A 25,837-nucleotide genomic window follows, 5' to 3' on the forward strand; every position below is an offset into this window, starting at 1 on the left:
CTGTTTAGACACATACATAAAACATTAAATATAGATAAAAAATAAACTAATTACACAGTTTAGTTGAGAATCGCGAGACGAATCTTTTAAGCCTAGTTACTCCATGATTAGCCTTAATTGCTACAGTAACCCACATATGCTAATGACAGATTAATTATGCTTAATAAATTTGTCTTGCAGTTTCCTGACGAGCTATGTAATTTGTTTTTTTATTAGTTTCTAAAAACCCCTCCCGACATCCTTCCGACACATCCGATGTGACACCCAAAGAATTTTCATCCCCAATCTAAACAGGCCCTCAGCAAAGCGAGCACCCGAAGCGGAATCCGAGGAGTCCGTTGCGTCCGTTGGATAGCAGGGGAATTTCGTGCGTGCTCCTGCAGTCCTGCCTCGCCTGCGACGATGCAGGTCGTGACAGGTGCACCCGTGCGAGGATCCAGGGACTGCAGTCGGCACTAGCACACGCAAGGTCTAGTACGACTGCTTTTCTTTTTCTTATCCCGTGTCTCATGGAAATTATCATTTTTAACTTTACTAGGTTAATGACTGTACGTTGTTACGGATTTTAAAATCCATATACTCTATGTTTCTTCTATAATTTTTAGTTGTAAAGATAAATATTTATTAATAAAATTTTATCTAAATATATCCATGTGTGATCTTGTTTTGAAGGATTTGTTATGAGAAATTTAATGGTGCAATCGAAATTTAATTTATATCTTCGGTTTAAAAGTTATGACTTTTTAAATTCGCTAAAAATAATTTTGCATGTATGGTTGAGTGGGCCTAGGTTGATGAGATAGCCTATCATGGCTAAAAGGGATGAGAGTTGTGGCTTCACCATAGGTGTGGTAGATGAGTCATTTCCATAATTTTTAGTTTTAGAGATATCTCATTGAAATTGTCTTTTTTAACTTTCAGATTTCTTTTTTTACTGTTTGTTTTATTTTAAATTTATTTATTTTATCAATTATATTTGACTTGTTTTGTCAAAAAAATACTTTAACAATAATTTATTTATTTTACAATTTACATAAAATTTTGTATAATATGGATGGTCAAACAAAAAATCTAAAAGTAAAAAATAACACTTTTAATAGAATGGGAGAGTAACTTAACTACAAATGAAAATTTTATACCAAATATATATGTTGTTTTATATATAAAAGAACTCTACCATGATGAAAGACGGCTCCCATGATTATCTGAGAGGTGGAAGCCTCGACTTCTTTGGTCGAGAAAAATACCATGGAGACTATGTGCGACATTGTGTGTCTTTTTAGTTAGCGTTATGGTAGGCGCCCGAACAAGGAGCACCGGTATAAGCATTTTTTAAGCAATGTCCACCTCCACGCATGCATGCGAGGCGGAGAGTTGAACTCTCGCCCTAGGACTTTACGCAACGGCTCAACATTCCTTATGAACTCTACATTTTGCATTGAGATCTTGTTCAACACTTCAAGGCAGTTTTGGAAATTTGTGAGGTCGACCTGACCTGCCCCTTCCCTTGCCCCAACAATATTCCACTACAATACACCACACCATGCAAAATTCCCTATCTTTTGCCCCTTTAGTGACCTAGTTAGCTTCGTTGACCCTGCTACGTTTAGCAAAGTGGACACTTTGTCCCCCCTTCCCCTCTTAGTTAGTTTTTAGTTTGAGTTCAGTCACCGCTCAAAGGCCTATGGAGTATTTAAGGAGGGTGGCAAATGACTTGCCGTTTTATAAGACATACGAAGGTGAGAGGGATTAGACGGGTCACACTAACATTGGAAAAAAAATTATGGTAATTCTCAAAATTGGTGAAATTACCAGGGTGTCTCGTTGCCGGGGGCTACACATAAAAAAAATAGCAAACATCCATACCAAGTGAATGACACGACCTTGGATGAACAATTGTACCACAAAGAACCCAACTAACTGGATTTTGCTTAATTCGTTTAGAGATACAGATGTTGATATTACTTTTCTATAAGTAACTGTTTTAGATCTCATTCTCCTTGTGAAATGTTGATACTATTTTTCTGTACGGGACTATTTGAAAATTAGATCCCATTCTCATAGAGAGAATCTAGATTCTCGACAACAAATATATACTAGATTATGTAGATTAAAAAGCAAGAGTTTTATAGACCTTATCCTCGTAGTGATTATTGTTTTTGTGTAGTTAAGATATCAAAATAATAGATTTGAGAATTGAGATAGATAATTGGATTATGGTCTCTCATTCTAAAATCCAAGTGTTTGGATCTCATTCTCATTTTTTCTATCTTTTTTTCTTGCTATAGGAAACCAAATAAGGCCTAAATACAATCAAATTTAAATTGTTTGGCTCTTTAGCAAAATAAGGCATGCTATTTTTAATGGAGTGAACAGTAGCAGCCAAGAGCAAACACTGCTATAATGGCCTTGTTTAATTCCATTTTTTAGATTTAGTTACTATAGTATTTTTGTTTTATTTGATAATTAACGTTCAATTATAGACTAATTAGGCTTAAAAGATTTGTCTCGTGATTTACAGACAAACTGCACAAGTAGTTTTCATTTTCATCTATATTTAATGCTCCATGTATGTGTTCAAAGATTCGATGTGATGGGTGAAAAGTTTGAGTGAGAACTAAGGCCTTGTTTAGTTCACCCTAAAATCCAAAAGCCTTTCAAGATTCTCCGTCACATTAAATCTTGCCGCACATACATAAAACATTAAATATAGATAAAAAATAACCAATTACATAGTTTATTTATAATTTATGAGGCAAATCTGTCGAGCCTAATTAATTTTTAGTTAGACAATAATTTCCAATACAAACAAAAAATATTACAGTATAAAAAATTTAAAATCTAAACCTTTTTGATCTAAAACAGACCTAAACAAGGCCAATACTAGGCTAGCAGCGTAGCAGGTCCATCGCACATTCGCAATTGGCATCTTGCAGTGACTCGTACTGTGCACGTTTCACTGTTTAGCGTCACGCAGAACCTTTTTCCTCGGACGATTCTACCCCTGGCCCTGTAGGCCCCAGCCCGCTGCAGCCGCGCGGCGCACGTGGTCGCGTCCCGCATCCCGACAGCCCAATCTGCCACGTGGGCCCACCCGGACCCTCTTCCCAACCCCATCCCTTCCCACCAAAATCTCCCGCCATCTCCACACCTCTCCCGCCAAAACTAGCAGACTCCCGCCCGCCAGGGCCGGGCCCACCGCTCAGCGAGACACGCGGCGTGGGTTTTGCCGCGCAAGCCACCCCGCAGATATAACAAGTCGGCGCGCGTCGCTTGGGTCCGAAACTCCTTTTTGGCGCGCATCCCAACAGCCGCCGCCACCGCCGCTGCCGCTCGGCCACCGCCACCGCCCAACCCTAACAGAGCTCCCCCTCCGCCTTCCCTCCGGTCGCCGGACTGCCTGGTCTGGCCGCGGCAGCGGTTTCGGGACGCTTGATTGGCGGTGTGCTCGGAGGACGAAGGAGGGACATGGAGGGAGTCGCCAAGCCGTCCACGACGAGCTCGGGGTCGGGGGTCACGGATGGGCCCTCCTCCGCCGCGGCCTCCACCGAGGAGAGGTTCGCCGATCTGTGCAAGGTGCGTGTACGCTTGCGCGGCTTCGTCGGGAAGGGGTTTTTTGACCTTTCGTTGGGTGCTGGAATTGTTTTTTTTTCCACTGCGCAAGGCGTGATTTTTTTTTCCAGTGGTGATGCCTTCGAGCCGCTTCGTGTCTGTTTGCTTCGTGAAACAAATCATAGAAGATTGAAGATTTGGGCGGATTTTCTTGTTTGGAGTTTAATTTGGGCTGGATCTGGCGCTCTCCTTTGGTTTTGCTTCGTCTATTTTGAAGGGGGAAATGTGTCATCTTTTCTAGCTGTGGTACGGTCTTTGGGGTTCAGTGCTCTCGTCCCACTGACTTTTAGATTATCCCAACCAATTTCTCGCCCTTTTAATCTTTCGAATTTCATTTTGAAGATAAAGGAAACCATTCCAAGCCAATATTTTCGGTTTCCTTGTGATGTGTGGAAATTTATGTTTTCAACCTTTCGCTGCCAACATTTTGCGTTCTACTGGGGTATTTTTTTTTTAAAAAAAATATCTGTGGCTGATCCTTCAAAATCGAATAAATGAAGTGTCTTTTGAAGGTTCATTTTTGTTTTATACACTTTTTTATTGAGGAGTCTGGAGTGGCGTGGGTCATAGTAGATAGTACTGTCTTTCGTATGTCTTTGTCATATCATTAGTGATTCTGTACCTGTGAGTTTATTTACTACAACCTGCAGTCCTGACTCCTGAGTCCTGCTTGTTCTATTTTTAGGAGAAATATATATCCCTAATCTTGTGATGTTCCACTTTATCGCTACTGTTCTCCTGTAACAGATTCTCGTATACTCTAATATTTTATTTTCTCTGTTGTTTGCTGGCGAGCAGAGCAAGCTGGGACTGGACGAGAGCACGACGAGGCAGGCAATGCAGCTTTTCAAGGAGACCAAGAACATCCTCAAGTCCAGCGTGTCTTCCTTGGGCGGCGGATCGGTAAGATTGCGTTTTCTGTTTCTGGTGTAGTTACTAGTTAGTGCTTCTTCCATCCAGTTTCAGGACCATGATGGCTTATGTCTGCTACCTATTGGATTTATGTGTAGCCCGAGGAGATCGAGAGGTTCTGGTCTGCCTGTGTTCTTTACTGTGTGTCAAGGCTCAGCAAAGCGGGGAGGTCGAAGGAAGATGGCAGTGTCTCACTTTGCCAGATCTTGAGGGCGTCTAAGCTGAAGTAAGACTCGTGCTAGGTTTGTTTGGCTGAGGAACAATCACTTCTCACTTAGGCTAATCCCTGTATTCGTTCTGTTGATTCCATGTAGTATCGTGGATTTTTTCAAGGAGATGCCACAGTTCTGCTTAAAGGTTGCACACGTTTTGACTGGCCTATATGGTTCAGATTGGGAAAAGAGGCTTGAGGTATATTATGCAATTAGTATGCTCCCCCTGTTTTAGAATCCATTTTAGAATTGAACATGTTTTAGCTTGCTCTCTTACTAATGCATTTCCTTGTTTTGTGCTCAGTTGAAGGAACTGCAAGCAAATGTTGTCCATTTAAGCTTGCTAAGCAGGTAAATAATACTTTCTATTTTGCGTTTAAAAAACTATACTTTCTATTGCTTTTGCTTGTGTGATGTAGTCATGTAGCTACTCAGCATAAAATATTTAGCTTTTGTTTTTGTAAATTGCTGTGCAATGTTGATTCACTACTAGTTTTGCTGGACTGAAATGAAATCACATTGGAGTATTTTGTAAATGCAATGCTGAGTTTCAGTGGATTGGAGGTATATTTGGTACAATAACTTGAGCAGGCATATCCTGTACTGCTTGTACTACTCTAGAATACTTATGTACCCTATAAGGCTGATACCATAAATATTGGGATACCCAAGCTTGGATTGTTCTTTTTTTTTTGATCCCAAAACTACTCTTTTGTACAACCTGTCTAAACCTTATGCATCCTAGAAAGTTCAAAATGGTAGGCTAAAGTTCCATTATTCAGCTTAGATGTTTTTAAAATCATCCCCAATAGACAATTATTAAGGATTGTGACACCATTCAAATAGGCCAACGATATATGAGCAAATTGTGCTACAGTGCAGGTGCTTAATTGGTTTCAAGCTTCATGTATAATCTGTTTTGAAGACCATTAGCAATAATATCTACTGTAACTTAACTTCTATGCAGCTGTTTGCTTTGTTGTTTCCTTCTCATCGATAGTTTCCTTTATAAAAGGATAAATTATTAACTATTGATGACTAAGTGATCACGTCTTTGGTTCAGGCATTACAAGCGTGCATACCAGGAGCTATTCTTGTCAAATGATGGCAAGTGTTCAGGCAATTCTTCAGAATTAATCAACCAAGAGGCTTCTGATTATTATCGCTTTGGATGGTTGCTCTTTTTAGCCCTAAGAATCCAAACATTCAGCAGATTCAAGGATCTTGTGACATCCACGAATGAACTGGTTTCTGTGTTGGTAAGGACATCTGCTATGATCTTCACAAGGATTTTGTCTTCACTTGCAGCAGGACAATTGATCTATACTGTTAATTAACTTGAAAGTAATGGATACTGCTTATTTTGCACACCTGCAGGCTGTACTTATCATTCATGTTCCTGTGCGGCTAAGGAACTTTGATATAAAGGATTCATCCTACTTTGGTAATGGCAACCAATTCTTATTTGACAGATTCTGTTTGCTAATCATGGTCTGCTAGTTATAGCAGTTGTGGCATAAAACTCATGGGTTCATTTACTGGTTTGAATCAGCTAAGAAGTCAGATAGGGGAGTCAGTCTTATTGCTTCTCTGTGTGAAAAATATCATACCTCAGAAGATGAGTTGAGCAAAGCACTGGAGAAGACAAATACTCTCATAATGGATGTTCTGAAAAAGAAGCCATGCCCAGCTACTTCAGCATGCCAACAGGATAATTTGTCTTTCATTGATCCAGGTAAAGACCTGCTGCGCAAGAACGATTTTAATGTTTCGTATTCAATGTTTTTGTTTCACAAGCTTGTCTGTTGCCCAGTCTCACTAAGGATTCTTCTTCGATGCAGAAGGCTTGACAGTTTTTAAGGATTTTCTTCAGGGAGACTCATTAAAATCAAGTCTGCTAATCCTGGAAAAAGAATATGAAAATGCAATTAACACAAAAGGCGAGCTAGATGAGCGCATGTTTGCTAATGATGAGGACAGTTTACTTGGCAGTGGAAGCCTTTCAGGTGGAGCCATTAATTTACCAGGCACAAAGGTATTACTAACTAGCGAGCTTATTCATCCATTGCTTCATAACTTGAAAGCTTTGAAATTATTTAAAATTGTATGTATGTCGTGGTATTTCAGAGAAAGTATGATGTTATGGCCTCACCTGCAAAATCAATATCAAGCCCAAATCCAATGTCTCCTCCACGTTTTTGTCTATCTCCTAAAGGAAGCAACTTTTGCAACTCAAAGATGGCTCCTATCACTCCAGTGAGCACAGCCATGACAACTGCCAAGTGGCTTCGGAGTACTGTATCTCCCCTTCCATCAAAACCTTCTGGGGAACTATTGCGCTTCTTCTCAGCATGTGATAAGGATCTAACTGATGACATTGCACACAGAGCTGGGATTATACTTGGAGCCATATTCACGAGCAGTTCTTTTGGTGAACGGATCTGCACTAATATGCGAAGCGCAAATAGGATGGATGCTATCTGGACAGAGCAAAGAAAAATGGAAGCCCTTAAGCTATATTATAGGGTTTTGGAATCTATGTGTAGGGCGGAGTCACAGATCTTGAGTGGGAACAATCTTACATCACTTTTGTCTAATGAGCGTTTCCATCGGTGTATGATTGCATGTTCTGCAGAGTTAGTTCTTGCAACTCACAAGACTGTCACTATGATGTTCCCAGCTGTGTTGGAGAAGACGGGCATTACAGCCTTTGACTTGAGTAAAGTCATAGAGGGTTTTGTTCGGCATGAAGATACACTCCCAAGAGAGTTGAAGCGCCATCTGAATTCTCTTGAGGAACGGCTGCTGGAAAGCATGGCATGGGAGAAAGGGTCATCAATGTACAATTCCTTAATTGTTGCTAGGCCGGCACTGTCTGTAGAAATAAACCGGTTAGGTTTACTGGCTGAACCAATGCCATCACTTGATGCAATTGCAGCACATCATAATATCTCATTGGGTGGCCTGCCACCTCTTCCCTTCCAGAAACAGGACCGTTTGCAAGGTATCATTTTATCAGTCACCATCAGCATAATGCCTATTGCACATTCCTGAAGTGTTAAAAGCAGTATTTCTTTGGGTTTTCCACTTTTCAATCTTGTGAATAAGTGACTGAACATCCTCTTTGTTAATTGTCTTTCCTGTAGATAAAGATGAAGTCAGGTCTCCCAAAAGGGCATGCACTGAGAGGAGAAATGTGCTGGTGGACAGCAATTCATTTCGATCACCAGTGAAGGACATTATTAAATCAAAGTTACCACCTCCTCTTCAATCAGCTTTTGCAAGGTTAATATTCCTTTCTGACTTCTTTGTGAACTCTTGCCTCAGCTGGATGCTTAAGTGGAAATTTCCCTTTTGTTATTCTTATTGCAGTCCAACAAGACCGAATCCTGCAGCGGGAGGTGAAACATGCGCAGAGACAGGAATAGGTGTGTTCTTTAGCAAGGTGAGTGTCCCTTCAGAAGCATCGTAATGTGAAGAGATAAAATGCTTGCTGTTCATGCATATCCTTCTATCCCTGCAGATAGCAAAACTCGCAGCCATTAGAATCAGAAGTCTCTGTGAAAGACTGCAACTTTCTCAGCAAGTTCTGGAGCGAGTATATTCCCTTGTCCAGCAAATCCTTAGCCAACAGACTGGTCTTTTCTTCAACAGGCACATTGATCAGATCATACTATGCAGCATATATGGAGTTGCCAAGGTACATCCTTACATATAAATCTGTCGAAGTTCCATTATTAACAGATAAAAGTATTTCCTACTGTATTTCTTACTGACAACAATTTGCAGATCTCTCAACTGGAACTTTCATTCAAGGAGATTATTTTCGGCTACAGGAAACAACCTCAATGCAAGCCACAAGTTTTCCGAAGTGTTTATGTTCATTGGCCCCCAAGAAGCCGTAATGGGGTAAGCCATCTTGTTTTTAGCTTTTAAGAATTTTGCAATGAGTTGAAAGTTTTATCTGACTGAATTATATCGTGCCAGAAAACAGGAGAAGATCATGTGGATATTATCACTTTCTACAATGAAGTATTTATTCCTGCTGTCAAGCCTTTGTTAGTGGAGGTAGGACCTGGTGCTAGTCCAAAGAAGAAAGAAGAGGAAAAAGGTTCTGCTGATGGTATGCGCCCAGCGCAGAAATTATGCAACATCGTTCTAGTGTTGACTATATAAAGGCTTTGCTGAAATGTTTTAATTGTATCAGTAGGTCCATACCCAGAATCTCCTCGGCTAGCTCGGTTTCCAAACCTTCCTGACATGTCTCCAAAGAAGGTTTCTGCTACTCATAATGTGTATGTCTCACCACTTCGATCGTCAAAGGTAAATACCTGTCAATTTGTGGTGTATCTTTCCAGTTTCACCTGACTGAACTAGTTTGGTAATCCTCCATCAATGTTTTGACAACTTTATAACTGTACTCTCCAGATGGATACTTTGCTCTCCCCAAGCTCAAAGAGCTACTACGCATGTGTCGGCGAGAGTACCTATGCGTTTCAAAGCCCCTCCAAGGACCTGAAGGCTATCAATAACCGCCTAAATAGGTAAATTTAGAAAAAGAATAGTTCACTAAAGGTTTGCTCATTCAGTTTCCAACAACAGATAACTGATGCCCAGATTTACTTGCAGTGTGTCCAGTGGGAAGAAAGTTAACGGACGACTGAACTTTGATGTTGTCAGTGATCTGGTTGTCGCCAGTAGCCTCAGCAGCGATCAAAATGCCAAGCCGGCAGCCACGGAAGTGGTTCCCATCAAGACACCGGTGAAATGCGAGCCATCTGACTCGTGATTGACTGTCACGCTGCATCGCCAATCCAGTACAACCTATTATAAATTGTTAGGTTTCAGATGCTCTGATCTAGATATTAGATGGCCCTTATTTTTGTTTGTGTTTTTTACATGGGAAACATCTCTGTGAGCAGCTCTACCTTCTGTAAAATATAAGAAAGCTGCCCTGAGAGCTCCCTTAACCCAACTCGCTTTGTAAGAGAGAATATAAGTACCATAGCCATGTAACTTCATAAGTTTTGAAAGGTTCTGTAAATACAAAATGATCATTTGTCAACTCCTTACAGCTGCGAATTCGTGAAGATATTGAAGTAAAAAAATCTAAACACTAAGCAATTCATGAAGCTGATGCAAGCACGACTTTTCACCATGCTCAGGCAACTGCCAGGGTGGGTGCAAACTGCATCAGATTCCTGGAGATCCATCGATGGAGTACTTGTTGCTAATCATGATGCTTAAGTCTCGAGCACTTACTGAATTCTACAATAACCTACTTGGATCTCCGGGGATGTCATCCTGGGCTTTTGAGTTCTGACGTCAAGTCCAACAGCTCTTCCGTCTCTGAGAGCGACCAACCTGCAACTTATCTGCGCCGTTCAGGGAAGCTGAAGCCTTTGCTGCCCTAAAGGACCATGAATCAGGGATTCGGGCCAAGTTTCTATATGGCTACCTGGTCCACGGTTAAACATCAGGTCATGGATTTGATGCATGCCTTGTACTAATCCCTAATCCTGTTTGATTGATGTCGATGAGTCTACAAATCTCCCTCTGTAGACGTTGGGTTAACACTTTGGCAGTAACCTTGGTACAGCAGCATGAAGGCAAATCAATCTGAATGCATCAACGGTAATAGCACCGATCTTCTTCGGCATCATCACCATGAAAGATCTGTTGATTCTTTCTAATTGCACTCCTGCCGTGCCGTGACGCTCAATTCTGAGACCTTCGTGTATGCAGTTGAATCAGCTCAATTTTGCAGCAAGATGAAGGCTCCGGCTTTGGTAATAAAATTGGATTCTTGCAAAGGCCTTGGATACGCAGGCCTTGTTTAGTTCCGAAAAGATTTCGGAATTCGGTACTGTAGCATTTTCGTTTATATTTGACAAATATTATCCAATCACGGACTAACCAGGCTCAAAAGATTCATCTCGTGATTTACAGACAAACTGTGTAATTAGTTTTTGTTTTCGTCTATATATAATGTTTCATGTATGTGCTCCAAGATTCGATGTGACAGAGAATCTTGAAAAGTTTTTGGTTTTTTTTTTTGTGTGAACTAAACAAGGCCGCAGCGCTGGTGTGGCTAGATTCAGGACTTGGGCGCTAACCGCGCTCAACAGCGGCGTACCGCAAGTGCGGTGGACTAGTGGTCCGCCGCACTTTTGGCGAACTGTTGCACGCATTTTAACTGCAAAACAACATGGAGGACTGCAAAACAACGTTTGGCGCCTTGAATCAGATCCTCTGCAGTCGCTCTCCTTGACTGTACTCTGCAGTCAGATCATCTGCACCGTCCGTGGCTGATCCAACGATATCTATGCCAAAATGACAAACAGGCTATATAAACTCAAGGCCCATTGTAGCCCAAGTCCTGCCGAGAGGTCCTTAGTCCTTACGGTGAAATAACCGCTGCCATCTTCCACTCTGCGGACCGACGTTGTGAGCAACGCGCCGTCGCCATCCCCTCATCGAGAGCCACACCGTCGCCATCTTTGCTCTGAATATCGCGTCGTCTCCATTCTCGTGCTTAGGTTCATGCCGAGAGCCAAGTTGTCGCTGTCCCAGAAGTGCCGGTATGCATCGTTTCTACCTCGCCCACCTCCTTCATGCTTTCCTCCTTTGCAAAGCTTGAGCTCATCTAGCTTCAGACATGGCTATGCTGTGAAGGCTTTGAGCAGTAGAAACCATGCCAGAGCAGTGCTAGGATCTGCCATATGATTGAGAATATTGTATAGACTGAACATTCTGCTAAATGCGTGATTGAATGTTGTAATCAATTTATAAGAACTAGCAATTGTGATGGAAAATGATATTCTAAATATCATGCCTCGAACTCCAAAAGAAATGCACGAAAACTATTAGTCCAATGCTTATATTCTATTTTTTTTAATCATTGCGTCCGATGTTTGGCACAATCGATGGGAAGATTAACAACAAAAATAGTCAATCTGTTCTAGATGCAGCACTCGCCGTATAGGTCGCCGTCTCTCTTGCCATCACCTCTTGGTGACCTTGCCGTGCTGTATCTCCCTGCTTTGCATGGATCCTGAGACCGGCAACCGGCAACCGGCGTACTAGACGGCGGCGTTTGCTCCTTGCAGCGTTGAGGATGAGGGTCGCAGCTTTCTAGAGCTGGTGGGCCGTGCTGCTGTTGGGTTGTGTGGAGCAGGTGAAGTCTGGTGCAAGCTGGACGTTTAGATGGCAGTGGACGGTAAGGATCGACCGACTGTAGAGAGCAGTCGTTGAGGCCGACTTCAGAGGATCTCGTTCCGGCGCCTTGTGCTGGTTTTGCACTTGCGCCAAAAGTAGTATTGCTGGAGATTCTGATTTGGTATAGGAGTGCTTGTAACCGCTGAAAAACACTCACTCAAACACAAGGGTATCCAAAATTGTAGTGAGCCCATCCCTATACAAAAATAAATTTAATATTATGTCCCACATATATCAGATAAATTGAATTTAATAACTTCAAAATTTAAATATGAAATTGTGGATATTTTGTAATTGAATAATTCAATAACTTAATTTTAAATACACAAATAAATACGGTATTATGTCCCAAATATTAGATAAATTTAATTTACCTAAATTCAAATTTTTGAATATGAACGTGTATATTTTGTTAAATTAATAACTCAATTTTAAAATAAATTGTGTATATTTTGTAATTGAATAAATTTTTCTTCCGGGCGAAGCCCATCTTTTAACATTTCAATTTAATTTGTTTGGGGTGTGCCAGGCCCAAACTATAGTACTCCTTCCATATAGGATTTAGAAGTCGTTTTGGACAAGATTTGTGTTAAACATTGGGAATATAAATCATCATCAGTAACTTTTAAATTGTTCAGTTTGTAACTGTGAAAATTATATGTATATATTTGTCTTGAAAAATACTTTCATAAAAGTATACATATATCAATTTTCTCTAAATATATTTTATAAAATTAAAAGGTCAAAGTTATATTTTTAAGACATTGTCGTTATCCTAAACAACTTCTAAATCCTATACGGAGGGAGTACAACACTAGAACGATACATGAGAACTTTGATAGCAAGCTACCATATTAGATTCTCTCAAAAAAATAAACTTAATTATCATCGTGGGCACTATCCCACGTATCATCATCAATTCATCATTAGATCAACTGATAAAAACATATACTACACTTATAGACTCTTAGCCAAAAGGCCGAGAAAGCTATGGGAGTGTTTGGTTCACGTTTTCAACTTGGCCTGGCTAGCCAACTAAGCCAGGGTATCCCAAGCCTGGCTCTCCCAATGCAAGAGGCAGTTGTTTGGTTCACTTGTCTTAGCTAAGCCTGGATTGCTTTGATCATGTTTGGTTGTCTGCTCAGCTTAAATACAGTTACCTCTTCCTTGTTCTGGTAGCTTTACCTCTTTGAGACACTACATCGAACAGTTGGTGAGCGGCCGCTAGAATCTCCACCGCGCTGTGGCATACGAACTCCCTGGCCATGGCTATCGATGCTGTGCCACTGCCACCGCCCGTGACATGGACGAGGAGGACAGATTCACCTTCGTCGCCGTCGATGACTCCATCCCGCGCGTGCGGGATGTCGATGGTGCCTTCCCAGATGCCCGGTGGAGGACGCCTTCCCAGATGCCCGGAAGAGGAGGACGCCGATGGCCACCGTGCGGGTGCCGCTCGGGTGGCTCCTCCTGGAAGAGCCGTGGTGCGACAACACCGACGCCGAGTGGATCCAGGGTTGAGAAGAGGAGGCGTGCGTCGGCGAGATCCGGGTTGAGTAACGAGGTCTCGCGCGCGGCCGAAGCTCCTCCACCCGAAGCTCCTCCACCGCGGACGAAGGGGAGAAGAGGAGGCGCGCGTCGGCCGAAGCTCCTCCACCCGAAGCTCGCCGCTCGGCTCCGCTTCATGGACTACCTCGACGAGGAGCAGCGGCGGGCCATCACCATGAAGCCGCGGACGGGAGGTGGCGGCGGCGCGGGAGGTGAGACGGTGCGAGAGGACGCGGCGGGAGGAGGCGCGGACGGGAGGAGGCGCGGACGGGAGGTGGCGGTGATGCGGGAGGACGCGGCGGGAGGAGGCGGCGGTGCGGGAGGTGAGACGACACGGAAGGTGAGACGAGCGGCCGGGGCGCTAGGCCAAGCCTGGCTCGGACTGGGCTTCCACAAGCCTGGCTAGCAGGCCTTACAGGGAACCAAACAGACCCAAATTGCATTATGTAAGCCTGGCTAAGGGCTAAGCCAGGCAACCAAACACTCTCATAGCTGCGCTACGAACGATATCTATGAGTACTATTCCTTAGTCATGTCCCTTCTTTGATACACACCTCACCAGCTCTATGCCTGCCAACCGTGCAAGGTGGTACTATTCCTCGTCTGAATAGAACCAGCTGGTGTTAATCACGATTTGAGGCCGCTATTATGATGATGTTTATTAGGCTTCGCATGCAAACAGTCTCATTAAGATCGTGTATGTACTATCTTTGGTCTGGGCTTGATGGTCCTCGGCCTTCACTGGCTGTTCATCAATGGGCCCAAATCCAGAGCACGCGGCTGGAACGAAGGCCCAACGCCGAACCACTGACTGAGGCCTCGTTCGTTTCGGCCGGAATGGCCCGTTTCGCTGCTCAATCCGTGTGGATTGCCACCGGCCTGTTTTGAAACGAGATCCGCCTCAACTTGTCGTTCGGTTTGGGCTGGCCCAGGAAAGAAATCTGGCCTGGTTTGGCCATTCCACCCCTTTCCACGCCTGGAACAAAGCCCGACCTCCTACCCTCCGGAACGGAGTCAGGCCTGAGACGGCGCAGTCGAGCACCACGAGCAGTCGAGACCCCGCAGCTGCAGGCCGTAGTGGAGGCGACGGCGGCGACGGCGGGGCGGTGCGAGACGACGGCGACGCGACCGACTCCAACCCTACGTCCTTCCCCTTCTTCGTCCTTCTCGCCGGTGATCCCTCGCTCTCCCCTTCGTCCTCGTCTTCTCTCCCTCCTCTAGGGTTCTTGGATCTTGGGCATGGTGGTTGCGATTGATCGCTGGGCGACGACGCGCGCGTCGGCGACTCTTGGTGCGTTCGCGCTGAGGTCGAGCACCCGCAGGCTCCACAGGCGGGCCAGCTCCTTCGGCGCGGCACCGCGAAGTGCGTTCCGGTAGTTGTGGTACACGGGGTCGAATGCCGACTCCACCACGAACGCGCCGTCGTGGAAGTAGACGAGCACGGGGAGCCTCCTCCCGCCTCCGCCTCCGCCACTGGCGGCCACGGGGCGACGGCTCGGCCGGTACAGCCGCACCGCGAGGCCCGTCCTGTGGTCCACGACGACGTCCCTGGAGGCCACCCCGGTGCGCGAGTCCATGGACGCCGGGACGAACGTCGTGCCCATTAACCGCTGCACGCGGCCGCTCTTGTACTGGATTAGGAACGGCGAGAAGTCGAACTTCACCTCCATGTTTGGGTCCGTCGCCCTGCTGCGGAATGCCGACGACGCTGCTGCTTCCACCACCGCTGCTCCTCCCCTCGTCGCCGCCTCCCCTGCTCTGAGCAACAACGCGCAGAGGCAGAGCCCAGCGGTGACGAGCAGGACAGGGGAAGCAGCCATGGCCTCCGAACAACAACATATATACTGGTCCTCCGGATCGGATTTGTTTATCTTTCCCTCTGTTTCTTTATTCAGAGAGATCCAATTTCTGTTCTAATAACTAAGAGAGGAGCGGATGTGGCCTTGCTGTGTCAAATTCTTGAGATCGAGAGCATTAGTTGGGGCATCACCATTCAGGCATTCACCAATCACACCGCTAGTAGTAGTTTAACTCTCAAAACTGTTACCAGTCGTAGCAGTGTTTCAGCTTGACAGCATCTTCCTAATCCGTGTGGTCCGTGAAAAGTGAGATGCCTTTTCCCAATTTCCCTGGCCAATGAGCTTATCAGCCTGCTTACGTACAGCATATAATAGTGTGTGGTTACCTCTGACTGCACTACTACGTAGCAGCATGTTTATTTACCATTGGCGTGTTTTTGTTAGGAGTGTACAGTACCTACTTGCAGTTTGCATGCATCAGCACAACATGTTACAACAACTTGGCTTAAGAATGTTTTACTGTTCTATACTCCTATGTGATTGTAATATTATCAGCAATTTCAGCGTTGGTTTCTTGTAGAGAAGTGTGGCGTAGCTCCCTGCAGCGTCGCTTCAATTATCAGCTATTTCAACTTGGCTTAGCACGTCGCTTCAATTATCAGCTATTTCAGCGTTGGTTTCTTGTTATTTGGCTCAGAATAAACTCTTATTTGACTCAAAAATTGTTTCTTGTCATTTGTAGATCTCTCCTCCACCATTTAGAGTTGGGGAAGGTGAACCTCCGCCTTCTTGGGATCCAGTACCAACTCCAGAAGGTACTCCTTAATATTTATCTTCTATACGACATTGTCAAAATATTTAGCTTTTATATAACATGGTTAATAATATTTAGCTTTTTTATAAAATTATATGCTTCAGTTCTACAATGAGTCTATCACTGCGAGATCGCATTAGAAAGAGGAGGGAGGAGGAAGATGATGACATGATGCTATTTATTTTCCCTGCCTTATATCTTATGAGTTCTGTTAGAGGGGGAGAAAGGAGGAAACGCCATACTTCGGAAGAAACAGGCGAGGTTAAAGTTCGTAGACTCCTCGAGGGACATGTCAAGAACTGTCAAGTTGCATTTAGGATGGAACCATACATCTTTAGAGATTTGGCAACTTACCTTAGAAGGAAAAGGCTTGTTGTTGATACTAGGATCACTATGGAGGAGAAATTGGGTTTCTTCTATACATGTTGTCACAAATTAAGGACAGTACTACTTTCTAGCCCTGTTCAACCTTTAGAGATGAGAATATTTTGATAGTTGAGTTGCTAGTAAGAGGATTTGGACTATAGAGATGTATTTCTAGTCAGGGATATGTTTGTTGTTAGCCAATTATGCTGTCCTTCCATAGTAAGATCGAAAGCTGAGATATGCTCCTGTCATAAATAAAGACTTCACTTGTGCTAAGACCAATACTTGTTCTTATATTTAGCTAAAAATAGTCGGTCAGCAGCACAAGTAAATGGATGAGTTTTACTAAATTACTACTCTATTTGCAAATCATCTGTCCTATAAGTCATTTGGTCAATTAAGTTAATACATTTGGTTTCTGCAGGCACATGGCTTTGACAGTTCTTAAAAGATATTGCTGGGAGCTTGTTGTTTTGCTTCATACGATTAAGTGGAGTATTGGAAGGCTAGATTACGTTCTTTTTTGATTTTTGCATTTAATGGAGTTTTGATCTGGTTGATGTTGCCTTTGGGTATTTTTGTAATTTATATTTTGGATCTAGGAAGCATTTCAAGTTTAAACATAATATTAGCACTTTGAGTCTGAGTGACCGTAGACATTTTTTGGAAAAAGATGAGTGGTCATGCACATGTGTGCGCCTTTGAGCCGGTGATCACGCCGTGCAAGTAGCCAGGAAAAAATTTGCTTTTACCATCTTGACAGTTTGCAAATGTAAGGCTAAAGTCAGCTGAGATTTTGACAAGGTTTTCATCAATTGTCCTTGAATGGAAGTCAATTCTAAAAAAAAATTATCAATTATTGTTTTTTATGATCATAACTTTGTTAGGGCAGAAATTGTTATTAAGAGTCAGATGTTAGTTTTGAATATTAAAGTCATATTGTGCTTATCTATTGAACATGTTATGAATCTTGGCTGGCTGTTTCACTGTATCCCAGTTTTCAATCCTGGCCGGTTGAACCGAACAGTGCATTTGAAACAGCCGGTTTAATTCCTAGAGAGAAAACGGAGGAAGCATCGGGTTCTAGTGACTGACCAGGATCCACTCGATCCTGGCCTGGATGAGATACTGGTCTGACACCAATACGGTGGTGCCGAACGAGGCCTGAATTGGCTTGACGGGGCTCCGGGCACCGCTTGGGCAAGACATGGTCGTCGGAGGTACGGTGACCCGCTTGACGTCCGGCGATGCAGGTCACCCTGACGGCCGACTCTGTGTTGAATTGTTGATGGTGTCATAGTGGCGGAGCTAGATTAAATTCGAGAGAATACACCTTATCTTTTGGGTGTACAGATCTATAAAATATAGATACAAATATAATAAAAATTTAAGTTTTTTTAGTATTTTTTTTAATTTTGCATGGGTGCGGCCGCAACCACACTAAGCAACGTAGCTCCGCCCTCATGCATGGTGACGCTGTCCTCGGCACGGATGGCGCCGTGCCGGCGGACATCTCACTGCCCAGCGCGATCGCGATCATGGCGCTCGTCGGGGGAGATGCATGCCAACAGGCCGGCTTGTACTGCAAGGCCTGAAGGAGTACATATATATGCAAAGAAACTCTCTAGGGCTTTGTTTGGATGCGCATGTATTTATCTCGATCCACATATGTTGAAGTGGATTAAAGTAGATTTAAACTAAGTTCCACTCTAATCCACTCCAATACATGTGGATTGAGATAGATACACGCGCATTCAAACGAGGCCCTAAGTGGATGAAAAAATAAAGATACATCTATACATCTACTCATGGTGGATCAAAGTATGGCGGGCAAACGCACATGCATGATCTGCTAGTATATACTGTTTTAAAAATCAAAGTGAAACCTTACACAATTGACACTACTGTTCTTCCTGTAGATATCATCGATAGATCGCCTTGTGGTGCAAGAATTAATCAGAGTGCATGCTGACCTATTTAGATCTCCAACAGTAATGCCAAAGTCAAAAGACGAACGGAAAGTGTTCTGAACTATGCTGGAGACGTTTTCTTATTTCAAGTGTGTGTTTTGAAAAGTGTCCTTCAATTTTGTAGCACTACTGGTCTAGAATACTAGATCATGCAATATATAGTTAATTTGTCTCCTCTGACTGATCGAGAGGAGGCATTGTTACGTGCTATGAGCTCAGTGCTGACGTTAATTCACACGCTGCTGAATTGAGGGTTGCTTTAGGTCGTACGTCTTTCACTTGTCATCTTAATTTCTTTGGGCCGGGGGAAAAGTTTTTTTTGAACTAGCAAGGAGTATGCAATGAACTTTATCACGGGGATTCGGAGCAGATCCGATCTTACGAAAACCGCCAGAACTGATATAGGAAAATTGGACACTATTGCTTGACCTGATGGACGAATGGGCGTGCGCTAAAAATCTTGCCCAATGTTGGGACAGACTAGGATTGGACCAGCCAATAATCAGGTTTTCTTTGGCCCGATCAAAACCTTATCGATCTAACCTAACTTGGCGCGCTTGAACAGGCCTAAATTCATTTGGAGTAGTCGGAGATTGTTAAGCTTAAGTATTAGCATTCTTTTGAGTTTAACACTATTGGCCTCTCCTAAGTCTCTTACTTCAAGTCGAAAAAATGAGAGTCTCTTACTTCAAGCTCCGTAGCTAATTTTGAGTGGATTGATGAGGGTTTAAATGAACTTTTATGCATAGATAGATGGCAACGGATCTAGTGTAAACTCATCTCACGTGTAAACTGTGCAAACTCTAATCTGGACCACAGGATGTTGATCCAAGGGGCGCAAAGAGATTGAGTAATTTTGCACTTAACCGTCCGCTCTTAATCACACTTTTACAAAATCTCTCCTTCCAGCTCTCTCATGTGCCCCCTTGGATCAACATCCTGTGGTCCAGATTAAAGTTTGCACAGTTTGCAGGGGAGATTAGTTTGCACTAATTCCGTTGCCTAGATAAATAGCAATTAAGAGTGTAGACTAGGGCAAAAAAAATCGTTTTTTAATAAAATACAAATTGGACTAAAAAAGATATAGTAACCATAAGAGTATCAAATTAACTAGTGGATATATAAGATTTCAACAAGCGACAAATACGATCGATTTTTTGAAAGTAAAAATCTATACTCATGATGTCACAAGACATGTATTACGATAAGCCACTGGACGAATCAAACCCGCCTCCTCTCTACGTTTTCCCCTCTTTCGTAAGGCCTCGTTTAGTTGTAATTTTTTTTAAATTGACACTATTGTATTTTCGTTTGTATTTAATAAATATTGACTAATTATGTACTAACTAGATTCAAAAGATTTAATTTATCTCGTAAATTATAGATAAATTATGCAATTAGTTATTTTTCTATCTATATTTAATACTCTATATATGCATGTGTCGCAAGATTTGTTGTGACAAAAAATCTTAAAATTTTTTGTAAAACTTTTAGGAATTAAACAAGGCCAAGTCGTCGTAGGACTCGTGCCCAATAATCGTTTCATTTCAGGCGAGGAAGCCAATTTTACACCACCACGTACGTTGCCTAGTTGCCGGTCTCTGTCTCTGTCTACCAACCTTTGCAGACGACGCCTTCGCATTGGGAACAATTTTCAGGGTTCGGACAAGGTACGTACGTGTGCACACGAACGGTGACATGCATGGGGGCGATAGTCAGTTTGACAAACTAATGGTAAGGGATGTTTGGGTTTGTGGTATTAAAGTTTAATAGATATTATAATATATTTGTAATTATAGTAATTAGTGTTCAATTATAAACTAACTATGTTTAAAAAAATCATCACACAAATTATTCTCTAGTTGTTTTTAGTTTCGTAAATTAATAGTATATATTTATTATTTCATATATGTGTCTAAATATTTAATATGTTAGGGACTAAAATTTAACATTGGGAACGAAACATGGCCTAACGAATAAAGATGTCAAAACCCGGATGCCGCTTTATTTGGCTACTAGTCGCGTTCAATGCAACTAAAGAATTTGCAGATAACTCGATCGGATGGTGATCGATGGACTGATGGCCGAGTCTCTGACAACAAAGGCACTTTCGTCGTCAGCACTGTAAAATTTCTCCCGCGACAACGATCTACTATAGGCAACAATACGGCATGGAAAACCCAACAACTGAAGGCCGGCTTCGTTTTCTCCGGTTGTGCACGTCATCTGTTTGATCATTCCAATACCCAACAGGAGCGAGGTGATTATATACAGTAATAGTATGAGTAGACATATAGTGTAGACTGACCGTTGCTTTGCTTGCACGCTATGGACAAAGCCTTTGTCGAGTACACAGAGGGCTTTGCCGAGCGCTTTTGCCTCGGCAAAGGCCATTTTTCCATTACTGACGAGGTGTCGCTAGCAAGAGATATCGTCCAGTACTACATCATCATATGCATGGGTACACAAAGTATATACGGAGCATATGCTAGGATATATGTATATAATCTCATTATATTTATTTCTGTTTTTTGTACAAGAGATTGTACATCTGCAAAACCCAGCTTACTATAGTGTGTTATACAAACGCATACAAGTCATGCATCTATCAAAGGAGACTCTTGCTGATGGTTCTTTCAAGATATATAGCACGACGACTCATCAATGGCCTGCATGCTTGGCTGCTTGCTACTAGAACATTGTTTATTTCTACTAGTCATAACCATTCAACAACAAAGAGCTCTCACATGTTGCTCGACAGCCATGACGGTAGACACCCTGCAAATATTTGGTGTGGAAGAGACAAGAACATAAGAAATCAAATGTCCAAATTAATGTCGTGAAAATTGCGGAGTTTCAGATCGCAAGAGTTTTTGCTCACATGAGACCGGGAAGCTGAAGCACAGGCCCGGCGGCTTGCCGTCAGCCGGCACCTGCTGCTCGGCGACGAGGATGTAGAAGAGGCCCATGACGCCCGTGTGCCGGCGCTCGCTGCTGTACCTGGACACCACGGTGAGAGCCTCGCCGTCGCGCACCTTCACGTCGCCCGGCTTCGGGTAGCACGTGGACATGCCGACGATGTACCCCGCCTCGTTCCCGGCCTCCTCCCCGTCGCCGTAGGTGGCCGTCGACTCGCACAGCAGGCGCCCGTCCTCGCCGTGGAGGGACGCGGCGATGCCGCCCGAGTGCTGGTGCGCGACGCCGAACACGACGTCGCCTCCCCGCGGCAGCACCTGCGTGGCCGTCTGCACGTGGACGCACTCGCCGCCGCCGCCGTTGTCGTTCCCGGCGGCGCACTCGTCCACGTCGTACTCCACCTTGCACGCGGTGACGTCGAAGATGTAGATCTTCACGGGCAGCACCGCCGCGTCGCTCCAGTCCTGCCACATCACGGTGTAGCGCAGGAACACCTTCCTGGGCGGCGCCTCCTCGTCGGCGTTCACGAGGAGCCCTGCTCGCTCCTCCAGCGCGCACCGCGTCTCGTCGTAGCAGCAGCGCAGGCCGCCGGCGTAGCCGTCCTCGATGCCGCGGCCGTACTGGTCCACGGTGACGTTGTACAGGTCGCAGCGGCACTCGGTGCACGCGAGCTTGTCGACCACGCGCCGCGTGTCGATGGCGTGCACGTTGAGCATCCACCGCTCCTCGTACCCTTCCGGCGCCGCGTCGGGGTCGCCGATCTCGATGCCGTAAGGGTCGGGCACCCACGTGGCGGTGCGCCGGGTCTCGGACCCGAGCCCGTAGTACTGCCCCAGCGTGTGGTTGCACACGCCGGAGTTCCTCGCCGGGATCATCCGCGGGCGGCCCTCCGCCGCCGCGGTGGAGGCGTCCTTGGCCGCGTAGTAGGGCTCCACGACCCAGTGGTGGAGGTACGTCTCGTGGAGAGGCACCGGCACGCCGTGCTCGTCGACCACCTCGCCGTTGAAGCTCTTGAACGCCAGGTGGCCTCTCGGGAAGGCGATGTCGTAGTAGATCTTGTCGGCGACGTCGCCCGGGCGCAGGAAGATGGGCGGGGACAGGAACGTCTTGGACTTCACCAGGCGGCCTTTCACGTTCAGCGCATCAGCTGATGGGAGAGGGCTGGTTGCAGAGAGGAGTGCGACGAACAGCGGCAGAAGGAAGAGGGAGGTCTTCATCTTGTCAACACTGTACTGTACCATCTGGAGATTAATGACACCGTATATATAATATTAATTATCGGATTAGTAGGCGAATTAAAAATGAATAAGAACAAGCAGATGGCTCAAGAACTATTTGCTTTGTTATGTTGGATCAGCAGAGAATTTTACTTCTTGTTGTAGCTGAAATCAACTGCTAGACCTTCTTGTCAAAAAAAAAAATGCTAGACCTTGAAAATTAATTTCTGAGTACATACAGTTTGAAAATTTTATTGTCTACTGCAGCCCCTCTGTCTAAAGTTTAACTGTAAGCTGCACGCTCTCTCTTAGAAGACTACTAGGAGTAGTAGCTAATAGATAGGTCTGAAACAGGAAGGGATTGAGAAACTCCTGTGTTTGGATTCGTTAATTACCTGTTACTGTATCTGGAGGGTATTTGGATGCAGCCAGCTAACAATTATTAGCAGGTTTCCGTTATTTCTCTACATATTAACTATTATTAAATGATTTGGTCATAGCGTCCAGCTAACAATTAGCTAGTCTATTATTTATATTTATTTGAATCGAAAAAAGATAATTATTGGTAGATAACTACTAGTAATGTATCTGCGGGATCCAAACAAGACCTTATAACGAGGTCATGGACACTCAACTCTGATTATTATATTGTGCTCCGAATCAAGAATGAGAGATTTCCTGACACTTGAACTGAACAAATACAGTAAAACAGTACGGAGTAGAGGACAACAAGGCATATATAGCTGTAACTTTTAGTATACAGTAACAAACAAACACACAGGCACAAAACATGCATGTGACTAGACGATCCGATCCAATCCAACCATTTAAAAAAAACTAGGAACAATGCCTGCCTGACGATTCCCTCCATCTGTTGTGCTATTTTTTCTTTTTGAAAAACCAAACAAACAGGTTTGCAGCTTGACCATATTTTTTTTAAAAAAAAGTCTTGGGAAAGCGCAAAGCTGTGCTATTTGATATATATTAATATATATATATTAATTAAGCAATGGTGGTATATATTAATAAGCACGAGGGAGGAAGAAAACAAACAGGTAGTAAACCATAAGCAAGCACAACAAATACTATATATGACAGTCACATCGTGGAACAGCTGTGTATGGCAAAATTTCTTTGTACATTCTCATCGCCTAGACGTACATGCTTATATATATAATAAAAATGTCGGCCACTCAAACCTTATTATAACCTTATATAGCTATATACTTATATATTATGCCACTTGTGGTTTGCCAATGATAAATTAAAGCAGCCGGCTAGCTAGGATGTAGAGTATATACTTTTGAACTAAAATATATACTGTAGTGTGAGAAGAATAGGTCGCAGGAATCGAAAACCTGAGGTCATGCATGACATGATGATACATACATACTCACTCGTCACTCCATCTTAGGAGGGGGAAAAAAATATACAATTCTCACTTTTAATTTGTGAATCAGTAGTCGCGGGCGCAACGGTTTATACATGTACTAGCATATCAGAGGAATCAGTAATTATATAATAGTATCTATCTCTATACACAATAATACATCTTGGGAAGCAAATTAAGCAAGGCAGTGGGGAATCCAAAGAAACGAAACGGATTCATATGAAGGAACATGCATATGCATGGGAAGGGGCCGGGGGAGACGGGGGATGGCATGGAATGGAATGGAACCGAGAGAGAGGCTATAGCCTGTAACAGAAGGAGAAGCAGGAGCAGGAGCAGAGCAGGCTATGGAGGCGGCAGCATGCATGGAGGAGGAAGAAGACGATCGGAGACAACGCACATACCGGCCGATGGAGCTGCGAGCTGAGCTAGTTCCTGCGCTGCGCTGAAGAGGAAGAGGGAGGGGACGGCACCGCCGGGATGGAATGGAATTGGATGGATAGGCAGGCAGCCCTCTCTTGCTGTCTGTGAGTTTGTGTGTTTTATATAAAGGGAGGAGGAGGAGGAGGATGGTGTGCTTACGACAGTGCTGACGTAAGACGTTTGCTTTGGACAGAGAGATAGAGAGGCGTCGTTGGTGGTCACAAAAGGATTTTTTTTTGAGATAATGAACGCGGCGGCATCGCATCGGAGTGGCACGTCGAGTCCACACGTGCATTGCAGATTTGCATGTACATTTGGTGCTTCTAGAAAGGGAGAGGACACGGCCGACGGTGTGGGGTCCCTGGTCGATGTCGACACGTTGGGTCTCCTCTTGCGAGAGGCTATCACACTCCTCGCCTCACTCGTGCAAATAAATCAAGGGTTAATTAGATCTGTACTATTATATAATTTTATTGTTTCTAAAGCATACCATTACTATTTAAGAAATCGTACCATCGTCATTGTAACTCTGTAGATGTTTGAGATATGCTAGGCCTATAGCGGTAATGCTACTTCTAGAGCGTCCATCCGCATCAGACGACCCACTCCACCGAGCGTGAACCAACAACGAAGAGACCCGACACGCCTCCTGACTTCCTATCCATTCGCTCGACGCCTACTCGTCACTTTCTTCTCTGCGCGTCATGGCTCCATCTTTGCTCGCTCCACTCTGCTACTGCTTGCGCTGCCTTCGCTGCTGCTCATCAAGACGGAGGCACAGTAAGATCCAGCTCGCTTGTTCCCTCTCCCTTCCTCCCTTCTTCCCTCCCTCCGACCTCCATGTCACACGAAGAGGAGGGCGACGGCAGCGGCTTCTAGCGAGCCGCACCATCCCTGCCTCCCTCCTCCCCCATGTGACCTCCACGCCATCGGAGATGAGGGCTCTGGCAGTAGATTTCAGTGAGGTAGGTGGGTCTTTATCTCGATCTGAACCCTCCTTCTCTTCCTCTTCCTCCTCCTCGCTCTGGATCTAAGGTTGCGGCGGTGGCTAGGGTTTCGACGAGCTCTCGTGGTCAGATCTATCTGTGATGTAGTGAGTTTCTCGGATGTTGCAGTACGTTTCAGTTGATATTGCAGTAGTACTGCTTGAGATGTTGCAGTATGGTTTTCAATTGTTTCAATTTTATGTCGCGGTGGTTGTTCCATGTTGTTGCAACAGTCTGTTCGGTGTTGTTTGCAATAATATGTTCATGATGTTTCATTGTTTCAGTTACTTCAGCATAATGTTTCAGCTGTTGTTCTTTTCTTGTTTGCAATAATATGTTTTTTGATGTTTCAACTTCTTCATCGCAATGTTGCAGTAGCAGTGCTTTTGAGATGTAGTATGGTTTCAGTTGCTTCAATCTCATGTTATAGTAGTTCTTCTATGTTGTTGCAGTA

At 44.1% G+C, this 25,837-nt stretch overlaps 2 protein-coding genes and 1 long non-coding RNA gene across 6 annotated transcripts; 2 read left to right on the forward strand and 1 right to left on the reverse strand.

Annotated features, from left to right (window-relative positions):
* LOC8060923 (retinoblastoma-related protein 3) lies at positions 3,292-9,808 on the forward strand. Of its 3 annotated transcripts, none has more exons than XM_002444626.2 (18): positions 3,292-3,576; positions 4,411-4,515; positions 4,623-4,750; positions 4,839-4,935; positions 5,041-5,087; positions 5,800-5,995; positions 6,114-6,180; positions 6,289-6,471; positions 6,578-6,771; positions 6,864-7,740; positions 7,883-8,021; positions 8,109-8,181; positions 8,260-8,436; positions 8,526-8,645; positions 8,724-8,859; positions 8,944-9,059; positions 9,165-9,280; positions 9,366-9,808. In XM_002444626.2, the coding sequence occupies exons 1-18, from the start codon at positions 3,469-3,471 to the stop codon at positions 9,523-9,525; spliced, it is 3,039 nt and encodes a 1,012-aa protein (XP_002444671.1). In that variant the 5' UTR covers positions 3,292-3,468; the 3' UTR covers positions 9,526-9,808. The 3 variants fall into 3 exon arrangements, with proteins under 3 accessions (XP_002444671.1, XP_021319937.1, XP_021319936.1); XM_021464262.1 differs by having other exon boundaries at positions 8,947-9,059; XM_021464261.1 differs by having other exon boundaries at positions 6,581-6,771.
* LOC8060582 lies at positions 14,518-17,124 on the forward strand. Of its 2 annotated transcripts, XR_002455450.1 has the most exons (4): positions 14,518-14,675; positions 16,044-16,116; positions 16,220-16,376; positions 16,906-17,124. It is a non-coding gene; the product is annotated as an uncharacterized LOC8060582 (long non-coding RNA). The 2 variants fall into 2 exon arrangements; XR_002455451.1 differs by lacking the exon at positions 16,220-16,376.
* On the reverse strand, positions 20,938-24,531 carry LOC8060925. The gene is made up of 3 exons (XM_002445740.2): positions 24,379-24,531; positions 21,333-22,608; positions 20,938-21,229 (listed from the first exon to the last, which is right to left on the reverse strand). Exons 2-3 carry the CDS (start codon positions 22,606-22,608, stop codon positions 21,195-21,197), a joined length of 1,311 nt encoding a protein of 436 aa, XP_002445785.1. The 5' UTR covers positions 24,379-24,531; the 3' UTR covers positions 20,938-21,194.

The sequence above is a fragment of the Sorghum bicolor genome, chromosome 7 (assembly GCF_000003195.3).
Source record: "Sorghum bicolor cultivar BTx623 chromosome 7, Sorghum_bicolor_NCBIv3, whole genome shotgun sequence".
Taxonomy (NCBI): domain Eukaryota; kingdom Viridiplantae; phylum Streptophyta; class Magnoliopsida; order Poales; family Poaceae; genus Sorghum; species Sorghum bicolor.

Coding starts and splice junctions, on each gene's coding strand:
- LOC8060923 (XM_002444626.2), top strand. CDS start 3,469: ATGGAGGGAGTCGCCAAGCCGTCCACGACGAGCTCGGGGTCGGGGGTC. Junction 8,437..8,525: donor GCATATATGGAGTTGCCAAG/GTACATCCTTAC, acceptor AACAATTTGCAG/ATCTCTCAACTGGAACTTTC. Junction 8,860..8,943: donor GGAAAAAGGTTCTGCTGATG/GTATGCGCCCAG, acceptor TAATTGTATCAG/TAGGTCCATACCCAGAATCT.
- LOC8060925 (XM_002445740.2), bottom strand. CDS start 22,608: ATGGTACAGTACAGTGTTGACAAGATGAAGACCTCCCTCTTCCTTCTG. Junction 21,230..21,332: donor CTTCAGCTTCCCGGTCTCAT/GTGAGCAAAAAC, acceptor AAATATTTGCAG/GGTGTCTACCGTCATGGCTG.